This window comes from Zosterops lateralis, assembly GCF_965231275.1.
Source record: "Zosterops lateralis genome assembly, chromosome: 21".
Taxonomy (NCBI): domain Eukaryota; kingdom Metazoa; phylum Chordata; class Aves; order Passeriformes; family Zosteropidae; genus Zosterops; species Zosterops lateralis.
This window is the reverse complement of record NC_139781.1, coordinates 6,741,729-6,767,380: the sequence shown is the minus strand read 5'-3', so window position 1 is coordinate 6,767,380 and position 25,652 is coordinate 6,741,729. Positions and strand designations below refer to the sequence as shown.

Here is a 25,652-nt window from a genome sequence, read left to right as displayed (position 1 = left end):
GAACAAATTCCAAGTCCTATTTAAACCCCAAACCATAATAAACTTTCTCTTTCTCTTCACACTTCTCACCTTGACTGGTGAATATGGTTCTTTCATGTCCTCTAACAACACCTCCATCCATGGGTTAGTCTGCCCATGGTTGTTCCAGGCTCAAGCCAAGGGAACCAGCCTAGGCTGAGCCCAGCAGCAGTGCCCACCACGCTGACCCTCTCCCACTTCATCCATCCCAATCCTGCCTGCAGGATCACAGACCTGATGGGTGGGTGCTGGCAACACTGAGAACAGCATTCACACTGCAGCTGTACCAAACACTCCTGATTCTGCTGAACAAGTCAAGCTTATTACAGGATGCATGGAGGATTAAAAAAAAAAGGAAAAAACCGAGGTTTCAGCAGGCTGAGGAGGTCCACAAGCAGAGCAGACTTTGACTTCCCAGCCAACTGGATGGGGAGAACAAGCTGCAGTCCCTGTCCACGCTGAGTGAGTGCTCGCTGCAGCACCAGGACCAACAGTCCTGGAGCCAAGGAGCTCTATTTGCAGAGCTGGCAGGGAGCCCACGTGAGCTCAGTAAATAAAGTATCCAGATAATAAAAATACCCAAAAGCACTGTTTAATTTTTTTTTTTTTTCATGAGGGATCTGATACAGAGAGAAGCGTAGGGCAAGCCCATCCCTCCAAGAGAGTGGAACACACAGAACCTGAGAGGTCTGGTGGCTCACAGCTGGTACAGTTAAATACCTGACACTCCTTTTTGGGGCAAACAGCTGGGACTCGGGATAACAAGGCTCAGACAGGAGCTTCTGTATTGTGAAACCTCCAGTCCCCTGCAATCCCAGCCACAAACTCTTGATGGATAAAAGGGTCAATGCTTTGTGTATCAGTGACCCAGGAAAGCATCAAAGGAGGTGGTCAGGGCACAGAAGGCACAGGCTGCCTTCCCCTGCTGTCACACTGAAGGTCCAGGAGACACGGGGGTAGCAGGGTGCTGCAGAGGGAAAAGGAGATGAGATCCAACCTGTGAGCAGTGGGCATGGTTTGGGTTCACTCCCCTCCTCACCAGAGCCTCAGGTGGGAGCTCAGCACACCCTGGCAAAGGCAGGCAGGGATGTGTGAGGTGGCATGCCCAGCCTGGTGACCCAGCACACCCTGGAAGGGGCAGCAGGAGACCAGCTGTGCACACCTGGCAAGCAGAGACTGGGAGAGGCCAGTGGATCTTGCCTTTTCCTCCCTCCTCTGCCATTTTTATCCGGGTGGAGCTGGCCTGAGGTTCTTTTTGTGCCAGGGCAGCAGGGACTACCCACAGCTCATCCCACGGATGCACACTGTCCTTCCCCAAAACTCTCCCTTCGTCTGACTAGAGGACCTCTCTGGATCTCCAAACAGCTCAGCAGACCCTCTTCCTTCCACCATCCCTTTTCCTTGAATGTTCCTTTTTCTCTGTAGCCTAGCAACTCAGCACAGACTCAGAATATTAACAGCTCCTGTCCCCACACACGATCTTCTCCAGAGGCCTGAAAAATGTGATAGCAGAGAGGCTGAGGAGGGGTAGGAGCAAACATGAGAGATGTGGGGAGCGTGCAGGGAGCCTCTCCCAGCATTCAGAAACAGCAGAGCCATTCAGCTGTCGGATCTGCCACCTTCACTTAACATGTACATAACATATAGAGCTATTTATAGCCCCATTTATTTACATATTCAAATAGCAGCACGACACGCAAGCACTTGTATTTGGATTTCGGTTCTATATTGAGGCACTGGCACTCTTGCACAAATACGTTCCCTGTTGCTGGGTGCTTTAAATGTATATATGACAGGATGTCAGAAGGTCAGAATCTCAAGGTCTAATTTGGTTTTCAATCAAATCAGATGAAGCTTTCACTTGGGGGGGAAAGCTACTTTAGCATTCTGCAGTAATCCTCTCCAACGCTGCAACATTGCTATTGAAACAGGTGGCACTTTGGAACATTGCTCTCAAATGGAGCCAGCTTTTTAATACATGTATATATATAAAATATATATATAGGCTGGGGGAGTTTTGCCCGTGTAAAAAACATGAATAAAAATTTAAGCAAGGGTGGGGCGGATGGGAGGGTGTGGAAATTATCCCAGGCAGTTTTCTGCGGTAGGAATTCTAACTACTACAGGAATGCTGGGGTGCAAAGCTGAAGTGGTTCATACCAGCACCATACAACACTGACATGTTCAGAGCTAAAGATAACTCGGCTGATAGGGGAACAGATGGAGCACTGCAATGCATAGCCCTGTTCAGCTGAAGGCACGCTGCAAACCATGCAGCCACAGCCTCTCCTCCTCCCCAGCACGACTCTTCTCGTGGCGTGGGGTGCTCTCACCTCCCCGGTGCACACTGAACTTGGCCTTGGCTGGGAGTGCACCCAAATGGCCCCGTTTTTGGGAAACTGCCTGGTGAGCCAAACGTGGGGACTCTGGGGCTGAGCACTGGGGCAGGGCTGAGTCAGCCCTCCCCAGGCTTGGACTCGTGCTGGAGGACTGGCAGAGCTGCTCCCCAGGGAGAGTAGGAAAGGGTCACACTGGGGGATCACTCCTGACAACCACGTTTTATCCATGCTGCAAACGCCAAGGTCTGGGCTGGGAATCAGCCAGTTCACCCCACAGCTTTCCCACAACCCAGAATTTCACATTATGCTGATGAAGAGCATTCTGCAAACTCTCCCATTAAGATACCAGGTGAGTGCTGGAAGGTCCCCAAGCAGAAACAAGCAGAGTAGAATAGAAAGCTTCAGGGGCAAGAGAGAGAATCATTCCCTTATCCAGCAGCTCAGTCTTTCCTCAACTGACACCCTGCTCCAGCAAGGTTCTCACAGTTCACCTCCTCCTTAGGGCCAAATCATGCTGTTTGGCCAACAAAAATATTCATCCAAGGTCATCATTAATGTTGAAAAAGCCATAGCCCATCAGCACAAGCAGAGGGGAGCCCTTTTTGGGGAAGCAATGGAGCTGTCCCCTCACACGAGGAGAGCCTCAGGCTCTGGTGGCAGGACTGCTGCTCCCTGAGTCCTGTGTCTCCAAAGGAATTCCTGGGGCTTTGTGCAGATCCAGCTCCCGGCTGGCCACGGCGTTTGGAGAGGCTGCCTGGTGATCTTTGGCTTGTTACTTAGCAACTGGACTCTAAGTAGTAGTGGATTTACTGGGCTGTCTCTGCAGCTGAAGCAGCACCAGGAGCAAGGGCACGGGGAGAGTTCTGTCAGGGGAATGGGGTAACTTGTGAACTATTATGGAAGGCAGGCGAGATTTTTCCCCTTCTACAAGTTGCCATAAATGCAGTAAATATTGACATATGAGTCACACTGACCTATTTTCCAGCTTTTAAGCCGGGACAATCTCTTTGCAACTGATTTCAGAAGCAGTGAATGGGGAGCACTTCAGGCCCCTTCACGAGTTCATTTTATTCTTGACTGTTTTATGCAACCCCTGTGGAAGAACAATCCCCATCTGTCAGGCAGAACAAGGGACCACTCCTTGTTCAAACTTGAGCACCCAATCCCCCCCACCACCACCCTGCAGAGCACCCCTGGGGCCAGAGGCTTTCCTTGTCCTCACACACTACCTCAGTCCAGGGGATGTTTCAGCACAAGCAGTGGGAATTCTGTTAAAGAAAGGCATGGTGTGATGTGAGCAGGTGTCTACATTTGATCCCTGATGTTTTAGGCAGTGTCAGTGCTGGTGAAAGTCACCCTAAGCCTCAGCACTCACAGGATATCACAGGATATCGCTGCTGCAAGGATAAAAACACCCTAACCACAAATCTAATGATGGCACGTGAGGTGGGTCCCTGACATCAGCTTTGCAAAGGTGATTCTGGAGCTCAGTGGATTTCTACTCTTGCCCTCTCTCCAGACAAGGCTCAGAGCAGGCAGTTGTGCCTCCTGCATGCAAACAAGAGCCTCTCAAAGCTGCCAAGTCCAGAGCTGTTTGGAGGTTACTCTCCACCCTGCCACGGCCATCTTTTATTCCTCCAAACACCCCTTTAGCAGCAGGAAAAACCATCAATGTGCTGCTGCTTTGCCTCAGCCAGCCAGGTGGTCTTGTGTCTCCCACTTCCTGCTGCTGGAGGAGCAAAGTGAGCAGGTCCCCAGGGTGGCTGTGTAGCACATGGGAAATATAGGTTGGATATTAGGAATAAGTTTTTTTACAGAAAGGGTGATAAAGTATTGGAATGGTTTGCCCAGGGAGGTGGTGGAGTCACCATCCCTGGATGTGTTTAAAGCAGACTGGATGTGGCACTGGGTGCCAGGGTTTAGTTGAGGTGTTGGGGCTGGGTTGGACTTGATCTTGAAGATCTCTTCCAGCCTGGTGATTCTGTGATTCTGTGATTCTGTGAAGGCCAACATTTGACCAAATACCCCCACGGCCACTAAACCACACCACAAACTGCCAGGTCTGCTCAGTTTTTGAGCACTGCCAGGGGATGGTGACTTTACCACTTCCCTGGGGAGCCTGTTCAAATTCTTAACTGCTCATTCAGTGAAGAATTTTTTCCTGATATCCACCATGAATCCCCCCTGAATCCTTCTCCACTACAAGGCCCCTCTGCTACCTACAACACTTCCATCCCAGGAGCCTCCAGCAATCCAGCAGGACTCTATCCCCTGCAGCAGACTGGCAGGGCACCATCTGCAGCTCAGCACCAACGCTGCCTCCCAGTTCTCCCATATTTTGGCAGCCCTAAATATTCAGCAGCCTTGAATACCAAGATGTAATTTATACACACACACAGGGTTTGGATACCACAGTGTCACAGGGCTGGGGATACCCAAGGCTACAGGGAAACATTTGCAGCACTGGAGTGTCATGTCACACTTGTATCTCACAGAGTACAACTCCAGCAAACCCTGACTGTAAGATTTAAATGCTTTAACCTTTGCTTTTTAAAAACATTTGGATACCCAAGGACATAGCAACTGAGAAGTATCTGTATGTCTCGTTTCTCCATTGAAAAGAGACAGCAACAAAACAGAACGTTTTCAATTAAAAATAAGGAAAACATTGATATATTTGAGGAGAGTAGGTGGTACTAAAAGGCACGGCATAATAGTAGAACTTTCTTCTTTAAAATCTTGGTTTTTAAAGCTCAAGACATCCACACCAAAGGAAAATCCTTTTCAAGGGCACATTGCAGCAAAGTCGGGTTTGTCCAGCATTGCAGGTGCCCATATATTCCAGTGAAAGCAGAACTGCAAAGCCTGCTCAGGACAGATTCCACCACTAAGCCTATTTCAAGCATGCCCAAAAGATGGAGAATTTGATGTAGTGAGAAGAGTGATGCCCCACTGATGATGGCATAAGGGGCTGTAGGATGAAATGTCCTGGTCAAGAACACCCTTACACAAAACCTGCTCCATTTCATTTTGGGTTGAAAGCTAATTGAAAACCCTTGCAGCTCATGGTTTTGCCTTGAGACATGCTTTACATCTCTCTTGGACAGGGAAATCTGCCAAAGCAGACAGCTTGTTTTTCAAGCAAGCTTCGAGAAGTTGGGAAATAACAGCCACGACTCTTCCTGCCGTAACCTCCAAGAGATGCAGTGCCAGCACCAGAGCAGCCACTCCAACAAGGCACAGCCTGGAAACAGGGGCACAGGGCTGGGAAGGACTGAGGCATTGGGAAAAAAGATGCCCAGAGAAGCTGTGGCTGCCCCTGGAAGCCTCCAAAGCCAGGTTGGATGAGGCTTGGAACAACCTGGGGTAGTGGAAGGTGGCCTGGTTTGGAATGAGATGAGCTTTGATTGTTTTAGTGATAATATTAGTGATAGTGCCTTGTGTACCTCACTGTGCATGGCAAACAATGAACAAGGCCATCAAAAAAGTCTTTTCCGCTCAAGAGAGAGGGGGAAATGTGGGAAATGGATTTGTAGAGAATCCTCAAAGCCTGGCAAAAAGCTCACATAGGATGTGCATCTGTGTGCAAACTTTGAGCTAGAAAATGCTGAGTTAGAAATGCCGTGGGATAGGATGGACATTGTTGAGAGAGAAATAGAACTAGGAACAAGTTTCAAAGGATGGCCTTGCAAATAAGACTGGACACTTTGGAGAAATAGAACTATGAAAGATGACCTGTATTAAGACACACGAGGGGTGATTTTAGATGTTTGGCTTTAAGGCATTAACAGCATTGTGTGGCAAATGCTGACAGGCCAAGAAAGGCTTATAATGGGTTATAATTAGGAAATAGTTTGGCTTCTGATTGTGATGTTGTGAACTTTAACATCTGTATTTTCTCGCCCTTCACACGAGACTGAAAATGGAATGAAAGTTTTTAAAACACCTCTCAGTTGCCCCATCTCTGGGTCAGAAAAGGGCATAATCCAACATCTTCCAACCCAGGCCGTTCTGTAATTCTCTGCAGCAAAACATCAAGGTCAGCTTTGCCAAGCACCCTGCCCTGACCCCCAACCCCTCCCCACTGCAGGCTGTCCCCCAGCAGAAGGAATTGGCAATTCCCCAGGGCATCCTGCCTTTCACACCCCTGTTCCTGCAAACGTTTTTTATCTGGAAGCCTTGTTTCCTACACTAGCCCTCTGCAACCATCCGCTTGTAACTTTTCAACTTGTCACCAGGTTTATAAAACTTTAAAGCCGGTGCTATAACAAACTGAAATGATGTTATTGCAGATGTAGGAGAGCATCTTGGGATGAATAAATTATAGGAGCCACAAAGAAATCATGACTATAATGGCTGGATGCTCCGAGCTGTCTACGGTGTGCAGACACAGGAGGGAGCAGGTTTAGGACTGCACAGATCATAGGGCAGGAAAATTGAAGCGTTATGAAGGGTAACCTCCTCTTATTTCAAATGCATACAAAAAAACTTCTGGTAGTTTTCCTTATTGAAATAGTTCATTAGTACTTCAAGGGAGTCTGAACTGTCTGGTGCTAGAAAAATACGTCCCCAGAGGTTGCCTGGAGAGGGAAAAAGCTACATTGGAAGGATTAGTCCTTGTCTAGTCCCGCCATGCAGGAATATACAGCACACCCTGAACAAGCCAGTCCTCAGCTGGATGAAAGGACATCCAGCAGTGGGGGAACACTTGCAGCTCTTTCTGGAACCACTGGACACCACCAGAGCTGCTCCACCAGGGCAGAATGGCTGAGCCACAGCCTTAAGGTGGGGGACTGGGCAGCATTCAGGGCACAAAGCACAGGGTCAGACACCCACTGGCTGCTCCAGCTGAGTGTGATATGAACCCCACACTGCCAGAGCTCTTCATTCCCCAGCTCAGAAACGCTGCTGGACTCCTCAGAAACCTGGTACCACACCAAGAGACCTAAACGTGTTACTGCCCCAGTGCCACTGCACACCAACAAGAGTCTATACACACCTGCAGGTTGTTACCTTGATGCATTAAGATTTCAGCTTTTATATTTTTCAGATCCTGAACTGCATTAGTGTAAAACTGTGAACTCCACACAGAGTGTCAGTGAGCTCCCTTCAGTTTGGTCACACAAAACAATCCTGAGAACAAGGTCACCATCACAGCCTCAGCCCCCAAAAATATAAACAAAAATAAATTGGGGGGGAGCAAACTGGGGGAATGTGACTTCATTACCTGAAATTGTAATTGGACAATTGACCCCAGATATGCAAATAGACCAAATTATATCTGCCCAAAAAACTCATGACCATCATCCACCTTGGGTGTGGCCTCTGCCAGGCTTTTGACTGCCCAAGGTGAACCTGTTAGAGGTCTTTAATAAACATCCACTTTATTCTTTTAACTCTGTCTACCCTCTGTTCTAGGTGGCCATTCCAGGCATCACCCTGCTCACTGCAACTCAGTCCAGGTCACCTCAAAGGAGATGGGCTGGGTGAGTTATCCAGGGGATACCATCCTCCTGTCCCTCATGGGTCACCTCCTGTCCTTCATGGGTCACCTCCTGTCCTTCATGGGTCACCTGAGCTGCTCAACAGCAGCATGGAGACATTCCTCCCCTCAACCTGCCTTCAAATCCCCAACATGCAAATTTGTACAGGAGATGAAAAGGCTCCAGAGAGGCCTTTCATCTTCATGGATCAGCACTTCCCAGAGGGTCTGCCACTCAACTGAGCCCTCCCCAAAACCTACCTGGCCTGGCCCCTGCCATCCTTCCCCAGACATTTCAATTGATGTCACTGATCTTGGCTCAGCAAATAATCCTTCTAATCACTGACAAGAACAGAGGCTGCAGCTCAGAGTTGCTCACCCGTGCTCAGGGGGGTACACAGAGAGAAAGCATCACTCTAGAAAGTCAGCTTGAAAATATGGCTGACCACACACGGGCTGCAGCTGCCAGGACCCAGGAGGTGACACTGTTTAAAATAAGGGCTGCAGGTTTGGTCTCTGATCACTGGGAGATGGTCATCACTGGACCTATGAACACCCTGCATGGCACAGGATCTGGGAATGGCCCTCAGGCAGCTGGAGGTGCATCAGCTTTGGGTGTCACAACACACATGGCATCAGCAGGGCAGCTGCAAAGCATTCTGTGTGTCAGAGTGCCTGGGAACACCCAGCACAAGGACATCACTGTGCTGTGTCCTCCAGGACAGGAATGTCACCACATCTTCATTTTGGGAACACTGTTCCCGTGGGAGTGAGGGCACAGAGTGCTCATGGTTGGAGCTGGATCACTCCACAGCACCACAGCCAGCTGGACTCCCATGGAAAACAACTTTTGGAAGCTTGCAGTGCCTGGTCACTGGCAGCACTTGTCCCCCACCACCAGGCAGCCAGCAGGCGCCAGGAGTCCCAGGGAAAGGCCTGGGAGAGCCAGGGGCTCTCCTCAGCCTGCCCAGCCCCAGTACCATTGTTCCCAAAACGATGTCTGAGGATTAATTAATTATCCTACAAGGGGCAGTAAGTAATAACACTCCTTGTGGAACAATAGAAGCTATTTGGTCGCCATGACAACCCGGCTTCACTTGTGTGCCTTTAATTTATTCATTGCACAGTTCCTTTCCTGAGCACACATGATGCCAGAAAAAATTGCCTTGTTTTTCTTGCCAGTATCCATGTCCAGAGCCGGGGTAAAACACAGCCCTTTCCCCGGGGCATCTGTCAGACACAAGAATGATGCACATAAAACCCCTTCAGCCTGGAAACTTACATCACATGAGAACTCTTCTGCTCCCTAAATGTTTGTTCTTTAAGATGATTCTGATTTTTAACCCCTCTTTTGAAGCTGCCTCACTACAGTGCTCAGAGATCTTGATCCTGAATAAATTCTCACCTACAGCTACCTCATCCCTCATCCCCAGACTTTTCCACATCCTTTCCCCCTGTCCCAATCTACATAGAAAAGATGGGCAGGAGATTATTCTTGTCAAACATAGAGCCAGGAGGGATGATCAAAAGCCCAGAAGTGACATTCCTTCACATCCACAGGAGTGTGGTGTGGACAGTGGTGGTGTCCTTGGTTGTGGTGTAGGATGTACACAAAGTATTTATTCTCTCACCATCCCCATGAGCTGTTGGAACCAGGTGGGGCAGTGTTTTCCCAGGCCCCTCCTTTGGGCTCCTCTGCTCATGGCCCATCAATGCCTTGCCCAGGACTCACAGGGAACTCCCTCCAGGAGCTCTCTCTGTTTAATGGGCCATCAAGGAGCCACTGCACGACTCCTCATCCCATTGGGAGATGCTCCCAATGCCCAGGGGGAGGAGCCAAGCATTCCCACCTGGAGAGAATCTGGGATTTGGGACAGGACAAGCAGCCCTGACCCACTGGATTCCCAGAGGAGCAGAGCTCCCAGACCTTTCTGTGGGATCACTGCTTCAGGAAGAGCCCCTCACCTGGACTGCTCCCACCACCCTGCTCAGGGTGTGTTCTGCCTCTGTCAGTGGTCTTTTGTGTTATTGCATTTATTTTATTTTATTTTTACCTTTTTACCTTTCTTCTTATTAAATTGTATTTCTGACCTGGAGCCTCTCACTCGTTTTGCTTTCAAACCACAACAGGTGCCCAGCCTGACCACAGCCACGCCAGCCCCATCAAAGCACTCAGTGTCCATCCCTGTGCTGCTCAGAGTCTGCAGGATCCAGAGCAGCACGTGGAGGAAGGCCTGTGCCAGGAGATCTGTGCATCACACAGGGATTATTGTTGCTGTTCCTGCCCCAGTTCTGTGCCAGAGGGAAGCAGGGGCTCACTGGAGAGGGGAGAGCACCACATTTACTTGGCAAGGGTTGGAAAGTGTTGCTGGGACAGTGGCTACTCCATTCCTGGCCACAGCTGCTGGACAAAGCCCTTGATCAGCCCCTTCAGCCCATGGACACCTCTCCAGCAGGAACATCAGCCTCTGCAGGGCTCAGCTGCCTTCACAGAAGGGTTTGGATTGCAAATGACCCTAAAGATCGTCTTGTTTCAGCCCCCTGCCATGGGCAGGACACCTTCCACTGTCCCAGGCTGCTCAGAGCTCCATCCAGCCTGGCCTTGGACACCTCCAGAGATCCAGGGGCAGCCACAGCTGTTCTGGGCACCCTGTGCCAGGGCCTCACCTCCCTCACAGGGAAGAATTTTTTCCTAAGATCCAGTCTGAGCCTGCTCTCTTAGTCTGAATCCATTCCTCCTTGCCCTGTCGCTCCAGACACCTGTACAAAGTTTCTCTCCACCTTTCTTGTGGGCTCCCTTCAGGTACTGGAAGGCCACCCCTAAGCTGGCTTTTTTTCCAGGCTGAACAACCCCAGCTCTCCCAGCAGAGCTGCTCCATCATGCTGGAGCCTCCTCTGGGCTCACTCCAGCAGGTCCTGTCCTTCCTGTGCTGGGGACAGACCTGCTCAGGCTCACAGGGGCTGCAGGAAAGCTGAGAAACAACCCCCTCACCCCCTCCCAGTTATGTTTGTGCCAGCCTTGGTCTTAAGCCACAAGCCCAGACCCCAAATTGTCCCTTCTGGCTCCAGCAGGAGGGTGACATTTGGTCCAGCACCCCAGAACATCCAGGCCCAAGTGGAGCCTGGGGGAGGAGATGACTCAGAGTTGAGTTGTGGCCTGGCAGGAAAGATAGATGGGACAGGTTAAGCCATCTGGCCCTGCTAATCTGAGCCTAAACTCAATCACAGCTACCAATCCTAGGGCCACACAGAGTGCCCAGTGTCACTGTCACTGGGCTGAGGTGTCACAGGTCATGCAGAGAACTGGGGTGATGGGGGGATGGCAGCAGAGAGGCAGCAAAAGGAACTTTGAGACAGGAACATCGAGGTTCATGGCTGGCTCTTTCCCCTGGGTCATTCCAACATTGTTCAGGCTTTTCGGGCAGTTTGGAAACAAAACCAAGTGGTCAGGTTGTGTCACCTCCCCTTGTCCCCTCCTCAGAGCAGCAGAGGAGCTGCTGGGACAGGAAACAGGGCAGGAGAGGCCAGAGACAGAGAAATGGGACAGCAGCACTGGGAGGTTTTAATTGAGTGGGACTGCAAGAGCCCTGAACTGGCCCAGGATTCTCCTGCACAGGTCAGGAAGGGAGAAGCTGGGCAGGAACTGTCAGGGGGCTCTAGCAGCCTCCAGGAAAGGAGGAGAGTCTGGAGGAAAAGCCTCTGGACAGGAGGGGGAAAGGCAAGTTTAGGCAATTACAGCACAGTCTATGGGAGAAAGGCAAGTTTAGGCCATTACAGCACAGTCTGTGTCCTCTGCTGGGTGCTCAGGGCTTCTGAGGGACAGTCCTGGGTGTGAACCTAAACCATGACCAAAGTGATCAACAAATTTCACAGATTTCACCCCAAACCATTGCTACCTGAGCAGATAATTTTTGGTTTTGTTCACAGTGCTACGAAAAGCTCCAGTCTATCAATGTCACCCAAAAGCAGACTTCCATTACATGTCTCCCTTTCCAGCACAGATCTCCAAGGAAATGTGGAATTACCACCAGCAAATGAAAACTCACAGTTTTTAACTTGGCAGGGACAGAGTGACCACAAAGCCACTTTTGTATCAACCAAAAAAATACAATCCACATCTACTTTTTTTTAAGGCATAAGCTTTTCTGACTTGGGGAGGTGTCTGTGCAACCAGCATAGAAGGGATAAGGATCTTCTCTGGATGAGATGCCACAAGCTCCAGAGGTGCCACAAGCAGAGATACCTCCAGATACCTCCAAGGAACCATTGCCTTGGAAGGAAATCTTGGAAGGAAACCCAGAAAATGGAACAACAGTTTATCATGGATTTGTTTTGGTTTGGTTTTGGTTTTTTGGGGGAAGGTGGTGGGCTGGTGATGTGGTGATGTTGTTTTTTGGGGTTTTTTTGTTGGTTGGTTGGTTGGAATTTTTTGTGGGGTTTTTTGGGTTTCCTTTGTCTTGGTTGTTTTGGTTTTTGTTTTTTTGGTTTTTTTTTTTTTTTTTTTTTTTTTTTTTTTTTTTTTTTGTGGTTTTTTGTGGTTTTTTTTTTTAATTTTTTTTTGTGGTGTTTTTTTTGTTTGTTTGTTTCTTTGTGGGGGTTTTTTTGGGGTTTTTTGGTTTTTTTTTTTGGTTGTTGTTGTTGTTGTTTGTTTGTTTCTTTGTGGGGTTATTTTTGGTTTTTTGGGGATGTTTGGAGGGGGGTTTTTTGTTAGGTTTTAAAAATATTTTCCCTCCCTTTCTTTCATTTTTTTCTTTCTCTTTCTTTCCAAACTTACCATGTTGACTTCAGAGATCTGGTCAATGCTGGAGATGTGGATGCTCATTCCCACTGTGACAGGGTTACCTGAAACACAAACAAGAGGCTGGGTTAGGACCATATTCCAGTCCTCCTCTCTCATCTGCAATATAAGAATTGCATGGATTTGATTTTAAGGAGCCCCACATTCCCTGAATATCATGGCATTGAATGTGCTCAAATGATTAAATTTCTCTCACTCCCAGACTTACAGACTCACCCCAAGGAGTAGTGCAGCCTAAGCTTGATTTTTTTTTAATTCCTGGAAGTTCATTATCGCCTAGTAACACAATTATCTCTGGTTATTCCAAATAATCCCTTCAGAGACCATCAGCAGGCTCCGAGTGGGCTCACACAAGGTGGTCCTGATTGACCATACAGCACCCAAACCCATGGAAACCACGGCCAAGGAACGTGCTCCACCTCACTCCTCCATCACTCTGTCTGCTCTGAGCACTCAGTCTGAAAATCCCAAGTGAGTTTCAATACCCAAGGCACCAGAGAAGCAAAGGAAACAGATCTGTGAAGTGAAAAAGCAGCATTTGTACGGCAGATTTCAGGGCAGAGCTCGGGTTAGAGAACAGGACAGTCTTACAGTGAGATTTGAGCCACGTAAAACAATTTACAGTGACCCAGCAAAGCCCCTCCTGTAGCTGGAGATGGGGTTTTGGCATGTTACACCTCCCCTGCTCAGGCCCAAACCCCAACCCACCCCAAGAAAAGCCCCTCTCCTCATACGTGCAAGGTGGAAAGTGATCCTGTGCAACGCATCACTGGAAAGGGAAAGGCAAGCTGTCGTGCTACTCAAGGTATTAACTCTTCCATGCACTCATTAGTAGATCTAAGTGCTGAAATATTTACAGATAATCATGAAATGGCTTAGAAAGTAATTAGGAGATTGGGGGAGAGGGGAGAACCACACAACTGGAAATGAAGTGATTTTTTAATTATGTGTTACCAGAAGTAGGGAAGCAGTGTCATTAGGGGTGCCTTGTGATTGGGTGTGCTGTTCACCAAGACCCTCTGCTGCAAATTAAGCAGCATTATCCTTTAATGGAATATGAACAACACTGAAAACATCAGAATCAACCACTGTAATTAGGCCCTGCTATGCAAATCTCCTTAAAGAGGCAGAGCAGGCTCCAGCACCCCGGGCTGGCTGACAGGGTGCCCGAGGCAGGGCTGCTCAGGAGACCTCGTGGAGGCTCTGAAGATCCCTCACAGACACATCTGAGTGCCTGTACCTTCATCCTTCACAAGGGAGCCAGGTGGGAAAATAACCAACAGTCACACCAAGGAGACACGATTCTCCCGCAGCCTCTTTGTGCCAGAGGCTGACACTGGCACAGCAAAGCTTTTAAGGAAGTCTCACTTTGATAGTTTGTCTTTTTTCTTTTTTTTTTTTTTTTTTTTTTTTTTTTCCCTGAAATCAGGGCCTTGTGATAGAAGCCTTAGCAGGAGGAGGAAGTCAGCGCTGCCCTGAGGATCTTCCAGGCTAATTAGTTACAGGAGGAGAGTCAGGGCCACGCACAGGGCTGCAGCAGAGCCTGGGAGGAGGCAGATCCCCATCCCAGAGCCTTTCTGCCGTGCACTGCTGTTCCCTCCAAGAGTGCCCCACCGCCTGCTTGGCTTCCAGCCTGTCCCCAGCAGTGTCACTGTGCATCCCCTCCTTCCCCAGCACCAGCCAGGGTTTTTCCCCCACTGAAAGCAGCAGGCTGGGTGGTTAGAGCAGGGGAGCACTGGCAGTGGGGACACACACAAAGATTTGTCAAAGCCAGAGCCCGTCCAGTCCATTCTATGCATCCAGACATTTGTGCTGTGCTCATCACCATGGCATCCCAGCGCCCGGGGTCAGGCAGTGACTCAGTGTCAGAGCTCCAGACCTCCCCACTCCCAGCTCCAGGAGCAGCTCTGGGGTGGAGGATCAGCTCCCTGCAGAGTCAGCAGGGCTCCTCTTGGCACTGCCAGCTCCTCCACATCCCCATCTAGCAGAGAATTTGGGAGGCTCCAATGCCCACCTGCGAGCCCTGGGCTGTGCAGCCCTTGGGTTTCTGTGTGTGACTGTCCTACAAACAAAGAAATGCAAGTCCTGCCTTTACTGCACCTACTTTATCTTGATTGCCAGGGAAGCCATTTCACTTCCTCCAGCCTTGTTTTGGAGGCTGGCTCCCAGCCTGCTCAGGACAGGGATTCAGGAGCGTGGACACAGCCAACACAGAAATATGTCCTGACTCTCAGTGCAGCCCAATGGAAAACCAGGCCAGCTGGTGCCCAACATTCAGACTTTAAGTAGTACAGAAAAATAAACAAAGGACATCAATTCTGCCAATGTTAATAGCTTCAGGCAAGAGGGATACAAAAGTAGGGTATTTCAAATATGGGATAACGTCATCTGTAGATTTGTCCAGAAGAGACAGAGCTCTGCATTTGTGGATCTGAGGCAGAGCAAAAGAAGTAAACCTGATATTAAAGGCCCATGTTTTTATCTGTGCTTTGCTAGTGGGTACAAAGAACAAGACTTTCTTCCCTTAAAGCAAAAGCTTCTGCCTGGAAAGGATTTGTAGGGAAGATCACAAGTGAGGGAGTGTGAGAAATTCTGCCACTTTTACCAGTGAATGGCACCCTCACACATCCCTGTTTCTCACCACCACTGGAGAGTTCACCAACATTTTGTTCCGAAAGTAGTTTGATGCCTGATAATAATGCACTCAGGAAGTTGGAAGGGAAGCAGACAAACAAGTTATAATAAAACCTGTCCTTTTTCTGAAAGTGATACTTGTCAAATATAAACACAGTCAAGGTAGAGAACAAGTTGTGCTAATCCGCGATATTTTCCCGGCAACCAGTTATTACTTTCAGATTTTATTTTATAATGCATAAACCCCCAGCATCTGGAGTCACGTTGCTAACAGAAATAACTCAGCACAAGTGTGGAGGAAAGGTTGTGTTTCCAGGCCTGTGTGTGCCTGCACTGCAGCCAGAGGTGATGGGACATCTGTCCCAGAGCTCAGCCTGGTTCTGAGCCTGCAGAGCTCACTGAAGGCAGAAGCACAAAATTCAGTGAAACAGGGGGGTTTCAGCCCTGAGCTGAGGTCCAAGCTGTCCCCTCCTTACTCCTACCCAAGGAAGTTCACACTGGAGCAAGCTTGGGTTCCTCTGCCTCCAGATCTCCAACTGCAGCACAGGCACAGCCAAAAAGACTCCAAACCTGTGGGCAGGTGAGCAGAGCTCGATTTATGGCCCACTGAAGCCACATCATTTTTATGAACTCCAGCCAGAGCTTCAAGGTTCCTGGTTCCTGCATTCCCAACCACGTGGACTTGGCAGTGCTGGCAGAGCCGAGGTTTGCAGTTGCTGAGGGACAGGGATCAGCCTGAAAATTATCCTTTAGTCTGAACTACAGGAACAAAGGCATTAACAGGGTGTCAGAAATTTCACAGCTCCCCTGAACAATGCCTTCCCACATTTCACTGCACTGAAGTGAAATATACTGAAGTGAAAGCTATCTGTTTTCCTAGATATCCAAACCAGATCTTCTCTGCAGTGCAAACGTAGTTTGGTCTTATCATTCCCCCCGCCCCTCCACGACAGTGAAAGAATAAATCAATCATCCTCCCTTAACAACAGCTTTTGTGTTCTGAGAAACCATGACATCCCCCTCCCTCCCCCACCCATGCTGCCTTGTCGAGATTAAATGCACCTGATTTCTTCAACCTCTCCTCAGAGGTCATGTTTCCTAAAGCTCTGACAATTAGTGCTGCTCTCCCCTGGCCTTTTGCCAATTTGTCTACATCTCTATTTTAAAGCCTGGTATCCACAAACTAGCCACTCGTAGAGCAACGTCACACTCGTACAGACAAGAGGAAAAGCAACCTCCTCTGTACAGAATCCTCCAAAAACCACAGAAACCTCTGCAAACCTGCTGCACCCATCCTGGGAGCTGCTCACTGTGTGTAGGAGGTTAGAGATGGCAAAGGGGCAGCTGAGCTCCTGCCATTGGAGTGCATCATGTGCAGCAGGAGGGAGCACAGCCCTGTCTCCTCTGGACAAGAGGAGAAATTATTCAAGACAGCTTTGTGCATGAGCCTCAGCATTCCCTGCTTGCACCCTGCCTGTGGCATCACCAGTCTCTGAGATCCCTGCAGCAGCACGGAAGCTGCTTTTAGGTCTTCTGCTGAGTAAACAAAGGCAACCAGAGAAAAATTAGAGGCTTTAGCTTCTAAACCTACATCTAGAACAGGTCTGTGCCTCACCCTGAAGTGGTAAATACTCACAGGCGTGAGATTCCATCCATGAAAAACCCTGCTCCTCACTCCAAACCCTCCAGAAGCTGAAGGGCAGCCCCAAAGCAGCCAGTCCCAGAGAAGGTTGCCCTGCACTGCCTGGTGGAAGTGTTTCTGCACAGACCGGGTGATACAGGCAGGCAGGAAGAGGAGCAGGTTTGCTGATGAGGAACCCTGGCACCACAGTGCTTCCCTTGCATTTCCGGTGACCCCAAATCCACCAGCACCAGCAGCTGGGGCAATCTCAGCCTCCCCACAGCACCAGCACACAGGCTGCCATTCCACCACCAGGACTTCTCCCTTCAGCCTTCACTCCACGCTCCTGAACGAGGCAGGAGCATTCAGCATCTACTCATTCCCCCTGCAGAAAATGGCTTGTCCAGGCTGCTGCCTCTGCTTTGTTCCCAGCACTGAACCTCGGGGCAGCCTTGGCTTTGTGTTTACAGCTCAGACCAGGGCCCACGTCACGGCTACGTGCAGCCATGGCTTGGTTACACAAGACATGGTTAAGGTGGGAGCCCTGAGCTCACAGGTAACTGGAGGTGCAGGAGGCAGCACATCCAGCACCAGGCTTGTCGCTGGCTGAGGAGCTGCTGCCAGCATGAAAACATTCATCCTCTTCATAAATCTCCCTCTGGCCCTCCCAAAACAGATAGCCTTGAATCATCTTTGGCTGATGGACTAATTAGTCCTGCACTGTAGTTTTCTTTTCGAAACCACCCAAAAGATAATTCAGAGGCCAGGCTGCTGTCAGGACACTCAGATTTACTACACTCCACTGCAGGCTGGATGGAAACGCTCCTGGGTTTTCAGCACACAGGGAGATTGCAAGAGGAGTTCACAAATTGCTGTCTGCATAATAGCTGTGCTTACAGATCTCAGGACTGAGGCTCTGCTACAGCACTGAGGGAACGTCTAAAAGATGCCAGCCCAGCAGGAGACACAAGCCAAATCACAAAGAAGTTTCCCAACACTGATTTTCCTCTTCCTTTCCTTTTATTTTAGCTTATGTACAGCATCAAGCACAAACTCAGTTTAGTGTTAACATTGCTTGAGGAACAAGGAAAGTTGACCATGTTATCATGAAAGCAGAAATGTTCTGGGAACCACTTTCATCCAGCATCTCTGATTTGCAGTGACATCTGGAAGCACCGAGTTCAGCAGGGTCCCTTAAGAACCTACTCAAACTTTTCCAATAAAAATCTAGATTTAAACATCCATTTAACACTTTCCAATCCTTTTCCCACTTGGTTTTTTTTTTTTCCCACTCTTATTTCCATGATCTCTCTCCCACCCACAGCCAATGCTGTGCTTTCCTTTTGCCAGGTTTAGCACCACAGCCAGAAACATCAAACACATTCAGAGGCTGATATTGAAGCTCTCCCTCTGCTCCCAGCAGGTCACCCCATGGAATCCCTTGGATTTAAAAGGGCAAAACCTTCCATGGCTTTACACTTTTGGGCACTGTTGTACAACACCAGAAGGAGAGATGGTCTCAAGGCAAGTCAGCAAATCTGGCATTGGCTTTTTGCCTGGTTGAGGGAACAGGTTTTATGAGGGATTTGTCACTGCTGACTGCTCTCCATGGGATTTTGGATCTAAAAGACAGAGCCCTGGCCTCCAGGGTGTCTGGGGATGTCAATGCCTGCTCTTTCCCCATGGATTCATGGCTCTGCAGGGGCAGGAAGGATATCACCAGCACTAGTTCCCATGGAGATTGCAGCTGCTCTCCAAGGAGGTCTGGCAGAAAACAGTTTCTTGGGTATGACAGGTCTCCTACATTTCCCCATACTCCTTTAGGGAGTGCTTTGCCCTTTTTACAGCACTGAGCCCGTGCACAGAATGAGATTTTGCCTAACCCTGGTATGGTTTCCATCCATGTACGCCACACCAGGCACACCCTGTGAAGGAGGATAATGAGGATTTCCAGCCTGTGTCATTCTCCTCTCCTGGCATTGTCACCTCATCCAGTCAGACAACTGACCTTGAAATATTTATTTAATACAGGGGAATACTTGGAACTTTGCAAGGAAAATGGCAAGATGCAGGAAGCTCTGACCAGGATGGTGAAATCAAGGACAGCACAAAGGTAGAATGGAACATCTAAGGAAGGGTACAACCACAGCACAGCTCTTGGGCAGACTCCTGGAATACCCAAACCTGACCATGGTGCAAGCAATGGGGCTCCTGTTCAGTGAGGACCCAGAGGCACAGCCCCTGCAGAGCAGGCAGAGCTGACCTCTGCTCCTGCCAGCCCTGCTCTTTGCAAACACAGGTTAACCTGCATAACAGCAGCCACAGCCCCAGCCTGTTGTCACATGAAGTCTCCCCGTGGATCTGAACAGTCACAGAACGTTTTCTCAAGCAGACTGTGCCTGCTCCTGAGGCAGTGCTGAGGGATCCTTCTGGAGGAACTGTGCTTTCCCAGGGCAGATGTGGTGCCCGTGCTGTGACTGTTCCAGGGGAAGCAGAGAGCTAAGGAGCACAATCTGTGAGGCACAGTGGATCACCTAATCTATCTCATGGGTATTTTTAATGGATTAGTAGGTATTAGAGTGGGATATTGCAAATATCCCATGGAAATTTGGAAGTGAGAGAGAACAATCAGCTGGCTGCAAAAAAAAACAGTGTAAAGGTTGTCCCAGGGGGATTGAAGGATTACAGAGGAAGCTAAATCAAGGTTGATTTTAAAAGATGTTGGTAGACAGCTACCCAAGCTGAATAAAAACAAGGTCTCAAATGTACAGGCTTAAAAATGGAACAAGAGAGTAGACACCAAGCCTGACAGCATCTGGACTGCCAGTGGACCCAGTCCAGCAGAGCACCTGTACACTCACACACATGGGGCTCTCAGCATTAAAAAAAAGAAAAAAGAGTTACTGACTACTGAGAACATCATCTGTTCTTGGAAGAGGCCTAGGCCAATATTCAGGAGATAGATTTTTAAAGCTGTTTCATCCTCAGTGATGAAGACAGTCTTCCAACAGCTTCTGCTTGTGAATCTCTTTCCCGGGCGATGCACATTTGGAAAGGTCACAGCAAAGAGGAAAATAAGTTCTCAGGTTTGTCAAGCTCTGATTTAGAGACACACAACTGCATCACCTCACCAGAACTGACCATCATCAACCTGGCGTTGGCCAGTGGGTCCAAGCAATCAACTCTTGAAGAACAACTTTACCAAGAGGTTCTGAGTGCCAGCTCCCATCCATCCCTTAAAGCTGGCAGTGCCCAGCTGAGCCAACAGCCAGCCTGCTGTGCAGGGACGTCACTGCCACTGGATTCTTTGTTGGAGCAGGGGCAGAAGGTGGATCCAGAGCTGACCCCTGGGAGATGAAGGCAGTGCTCCAACCTCCTAGAGGATGGGTCACCTTCCCCTGCTGTGTCCCCAGGGCACTCAGAGGGACCAGCCCCAAGGCTTTGCAGCCTGCAGGGAACACACACTTGGTGCTCCCCTCTTGGATCCCTCCCTGCAGAGCTGGAGGCACTGTGGAACACCACGTTTCCCTGTGTTTACATTGAGCAAATCCCAGGAGAGCAGAGGCACTGAGCATCCCAGGCCCCTCCAGCTCTCCTCCACCAGCAGTAGTAGCAGGAGGACAGCGGGGCTTGCCAAGCAAGTGCCTGTCGTAGACTGACAGCAAAGCAACACAAGCCAGGCTTCTTCTCCCCAGCAGCAGCGTGAAGCTTTGTGCCCACGCTGATCAGCCACCCCCACATCGCTCCACCTGAGAAGGCTTCCCTCCTACCCCTGTCAGGATCCTGGCAGGCAACTGCATCTCTCCAGAGCAGCCCTGGGGCACAGCTCTGCCTGCCTGGCAAGCTCTGGTGGGGTCAGGAATAGCCCAGGAGTTTTGGTTTTACTCAAGCACTCAGAGCTTGTGTTTGCCTCATCGCCTAGAGCCAGCCAGGGCACTGCCAGAGCCTCTGCTCCTCCAGCTGGGGCAGGCTCAGGAGCCTTTGGCACCCTCCTGCTCCTCCTTTCCCAGCCCAGCACCTGCTTTTGAAGGGGGCAGCTCTTCAGAAGGGATTGCACACAGACAGGAAATATTTTGAACCCCTGGGTGCAAAAGTAACCAGGGATTTAATCATGTACCAGAACACACCACAGGCAGCTCCCCATCTCCAGCTCCCCAGGTCAGTCTCTGAGAAGACCAACTCACAGGACTCATCACAGCCTCAAAAACACCCTTAACAATGCCAAACCCTCAATTTCTGTACCAGTTCTGGTGCTACAAGGTCCACAGAGGCACATAGGTTTTAAAGCAGGTTTAGGGCTGAATCCTGAGCACTGGGATCCCTCCCCCAGCATCACAACACTCCTTGCAGAGCCAGGAGGTAGGAATGCAGCAAAATACCTGGAAAACCACAGCACCACCCTCCTCTTCATGGCCAAACCACTCCCAATGGCAGGGGTGGTGCTGAGATATGTGGGACACCCATCCCATCCCATCCCATCCCATCCCATCCCATCCCATCCCATCCCATCCCATCCCATCCCATCTCACATCAGCATCCAGCTGATGCCTTACATTTTAGTTTTCATGTATTTCAGGTTCTGTGGTGCCCAGGGCTGCAGCTCTGAGCTCACAGTCAGTGTCACTCAGCTCTGCACACAGCAGGGACACAAAACAAATCCTTTTCCTGCTGCACACCAAGGACAACTTTCAGGCTCAAAAGCACAAACAAGGGTGGCTGAAGGGAGGAACAAGAAGGATGGGACCTCACAACCTGAAGATGTAATTGGACAATTCAACCCCAAGATGCAAATGGACCAAAACGTTGATCAAAGTGTGAGACCTGGTGACCAAAATTTGTCCATTTTGTGACTATTTTGGGTCCACCTTGGGTGTAGCCCTGGTCAGGCTCTTGTCCTGCCCAAGGTGGATCCTAAAGGCCTTTCAATAAATATCTACTTTATTCTCTGGCTCTGTCCAGTCTCTGTTCCAGCTCAGCCTTCCCAAGGCATCACAGCCACTCCCTCCCTCCACAGGACACTCCACACCCTCAGCTCGGGTTGCCAGGACACCCCATTTAGCAGTTTTCACTCAGTGAGGTCATTTAGCAGTTTTCCCTGCCTGGCAGCTGGGGAAGTTTCTCCCGAGCTGCCCATTGGGATGTGTCACTTCTCACCTGCTCACTCAGGGCACAAAGGCGCTGCCCCAGCTTTGCAGTGCTGGGGCTGCCCTGGAACGTGAGCAATGAATATTTTCTCCATGGAGGAGCCTCTTTCTTGTGTGCTCTGGAAATGTCCTCCCCCCAAATCAACTGCAGACCTGGCCTGCAGGAAATGACCTGTCTGGGAAAACACTCTCACACGTTACCAGACCCTGAGCCATCTAATCCCCTTAGCTGCAAATGAGCTGAGCCAAATTAATTTAAACGGGTTAAAACAAGCTCCTCTGCTCACATCAGATCTGTTTCTCTGTCTCAGAAGTGTTTGTAACAACAACAAAATACCTGGAGTTGTCGTTTTTATCAAAGTGACAACAACAAGGTGTTTTCTCTTTTTTTCCTCCTTGTTTTCATTTTTTTTTTTTTAGGAGTTAGTCACACCTCCCCATCGCTGTTTACAGACTCTTGTCTCTAAAGGATGTAACTCCTGGATTGGATCCAGTTGGACATCCCCAGCATGTGGGGAAAACACCAACAGAAGAAGATGGCCAGGTTGGGAGCTGGTGCTAAACTTGCACCATGCCCAAGGTTTATGCTCAGGGGCAGTCAGGACAATTTGTAGGGTGTCCCCCTGATCCTTTAACTTTCTGATAATTGTTTACATATTTTTTCTGGAATCTCTCAAAACCATATAGATTGTTTTCATATTTCTCGGTGATGGACTTCTGAATTGACCATTGGGCTCATAGAGGTGTTCCTCTCATCTACCAATCCTTGACCAAATTCCTAATCCTATTTAAACCCAAAATCATAATAAACTTCCCTTCTTTTCCTCACTTCAGCCTGACTGGTGAGTGTGTGGTTCTTTCGTGTCCCTGACAGCAACAACAGGGCAAGTATTGAAAAAAATTAAATGAGTCAGGCCTGAAAATATCATTACATTCACATTAAATTCATATCTCAGTCAGGAATCACGAGAAACAAAGCACACACATAAAAACAAGCCTCCCCTTTTCCAAATGCCATCCATGGGATGAGAAGTTTTTATCCCTCAGTTTCTGAGGCTCTTGGGCGTTCAGGTGGTTTCTGCCCTTTCTGCACAGCCTGAAGACAGGGAAGATCTTAGGAAATTCAGTGGTAACCAAGAATTGCAAGAGTTTAGTAGGAAAAAGGACTGTGAGATGTTCACTTATGAAAGATTGCCCCCAGTGCTGGTGTTTTCCATCATTTCAGTAAGACTGGATTTGCAATAATGTCCAGGACAAAAGTTGCCTTTTAGCCCAGAACCTCTTTATTAAGACATAAAAACTAAGTCTCATTTGCTCACCAAAATAATTGCTCTCACTCAGGATGCATGGATGAGTGAATCTTGCAGAGCTTTTACATATATATTCATCTCCAGCAATTCATCAACACAATAAGCACACATTATTAACTTGAGTACTCATCAATTTCTTTTTTTCTGGAGCTTCAAATACTAGCAAGGAGCCAGTGTGCAATAGGGAAGAAAAACATGTAGGGGAACTTGTGATAAATGTTCTATTTTTGCTGTGAAAGGAGGATAAGAAGAAGAATTCAGCTCATAGCCTACCCTCTTCCCTCACTTCCAAAAATTTCCTGCCAAGCTGAGATCCTTCTCCAGAGGCCGGGAGAGTGGGTTTTCCTGCAGATCTTCTCCAGGTGACACCTGTGACCTGGGTGGCCTCCTCTCCTGGCCTGACAGCTTCTGGTGTCACACCCAGAGCTTTGCCACTGCCATGGGCACCCCCTTTTTTATCCATCACCCACTGAACTGCCCAGTGCAGCCCTTGGATGTGGCTTTTCCCCTCCACAAGGTTCCCCCAGCCTGGAGACATCTGTGGGTTCACCAGCTCCAAACTCCTCAAAGGGAGCAGGAATCGTCTCACAGGGTGTGAGAGAACAGCAAGAAGTGCTCCAGGGAGCTGAGGGGATGTTCTCCAGCCCAGGAGGGAGGAGGTGTGATGGAGAAGAGAGGAGCTGAGAGCAGGAGGGGCAGGGGACAGGAAGGAGGAAGGCCAAGATATTGCTGCAGAGAGGGGTTTGGATATCCCAGATGAGGGGGACAAGAGCTGGGAAGGTTCTTCTGTCCTTGTAGGACATGAAAGGAAGATGAGAGACTCCAAATATTTCAGAAGGCAAAGAGCATAGAAAAAAAGGCTTTATTGTCTAATCCTTACTACCTTTTATAAGGTGTTCCCACACAGACTGAACATGGTTGGTGAATAGGAACAACACCTCTCTGATCCCATTGGTTAAACCAGAGAGACACCTGGAGAAAGATTGTTTTGAGAAAGGAGAGTTGTTTGCCAAGATTGTTTTGAGAAGAAACTTTCTTGAGAAATTTTTCCTTGGGAAAAGTTAGCAGCTGCCAGCAGGCTGAAATCTCTGAGACCCAGAAATACCAGGCCCACACTCATCCATGACACAAAGCAGATGAGGAGCAGGACACAGGCTCATTCCAACCCCAGTCCCTTTAAGTGCTCATTTTCCTTAGGGAATTTTGAATTAAAAATGGGGCAGGGAAAGCTGCTGGATCCACAGGCATCAAACCCTAGGATTTACTGATCAATCCCAAGGGCTTCAGGGTCATTCTGTTTTCCCCAGGCATTTCCAGAGCCTTGCACACCCCCAAGACAAACCCCTGCACTCCAGGAGGGCTGGCAGTGAGGAGCAGAGCGTGCCCTCACCTTGCTTTTGGCTACCAAGCCCTGCAAATGATGCCGGAAAACCATCCAGAGCCACCTGCTTGGAACTCTTGTAACTAACTTGGAACCACCTTGTCCTCCAGGTACCTGAGGGGATGTTTGGAAACACCTGCTGGCCAGAAAACCCATCCTGGCTCTGAGCTGTGGAAGGGGAAGGGGAACTTTGGGGTTCTCCCAGCTCAGCTGACTGTCCCAAATGTGAGCAGGGGGTGATGAAGTGTCTCAGGAGCTGGGGAAGTCACCCAGTTTCTCCTCCTGCTCTTGGCTGTGTCACAGATAAAAGCCCACTGTGGCTGGGATGGCTGTGCAGGCTCAGAGTGGAGCCTCACAGGGGACAGGGAAGGCTTTGGTGTCCCCTCCTGCCAACAGCCCCTGGGGAATTCACTGCAGGAACCCAGGAGTGGGAGCTGGAAGCAGTGCAGGACACCCTGCCTGGTTTTCCTACCCTAGGACATGATAATACACAGTAAATGTATTTTCTGCCACGTGTAGTGGGTTTTAAAATATTTTGCCACTGACCAAATTTACAGAATTTCAGGTTTTCTCAGAAGGGGTGCTGAGGAAAGTCTTTCAAGTCTCATCCATCAGAAGGGGAACTATTTGTGAACGAGATTAATGCCCATTAGCGAAGAGCCTTTCCATGGCTATTCCATGACATTTCTCTGCAGCACAAAGTGGGCCCACCTGCCTGTTCCCTGTGGGGATTCCACAGGACACCACAGCTGGGGGAAAGGTCCCACTTTGGTGACCAAGCAACGGCCCAGAGCTCAGGAGATATTTAGGTCCATTCCCCCAAATAAAGAGAATAGCAGAAAGCAGAGCTTCCTACTCCCATTCCTGGTACTGCTGTGGGTTTTTCACCATCATCCCCAAAAATCTTCCCCCTTTGGGTGTCCCT

The 25,652-nt window shown here is 49.3% G+C and overlaps 1 protein-coding gene across 2 annotated transcripts in view; it reads right to left on the bottom strand.

The window, feature by feature from the left end:
- Positions 1-25,652, bottom strand: part of LOC310917809 (gamma-aminobutyric acid receptor subunit beta-4) — a gene marked incomplete at its 3' end in the record, with an annotated part of 79,553 nt that overhangs the window by 37,782 nt on the left and 16,119 nt on the right. For both annotated transcript variants that reach the window (XM_083876363.1, XM_083876364.1), the window contains exon 3: positions 12,614-12,681. In XM_083876363.1, coding sequence (XP_083732489.1) covers positions 12,614-12,681 — 68 coding nt within the window. The remainder of the gene's footprint in view (positions 1-12,613; positions 12,682-25,652) is intronic.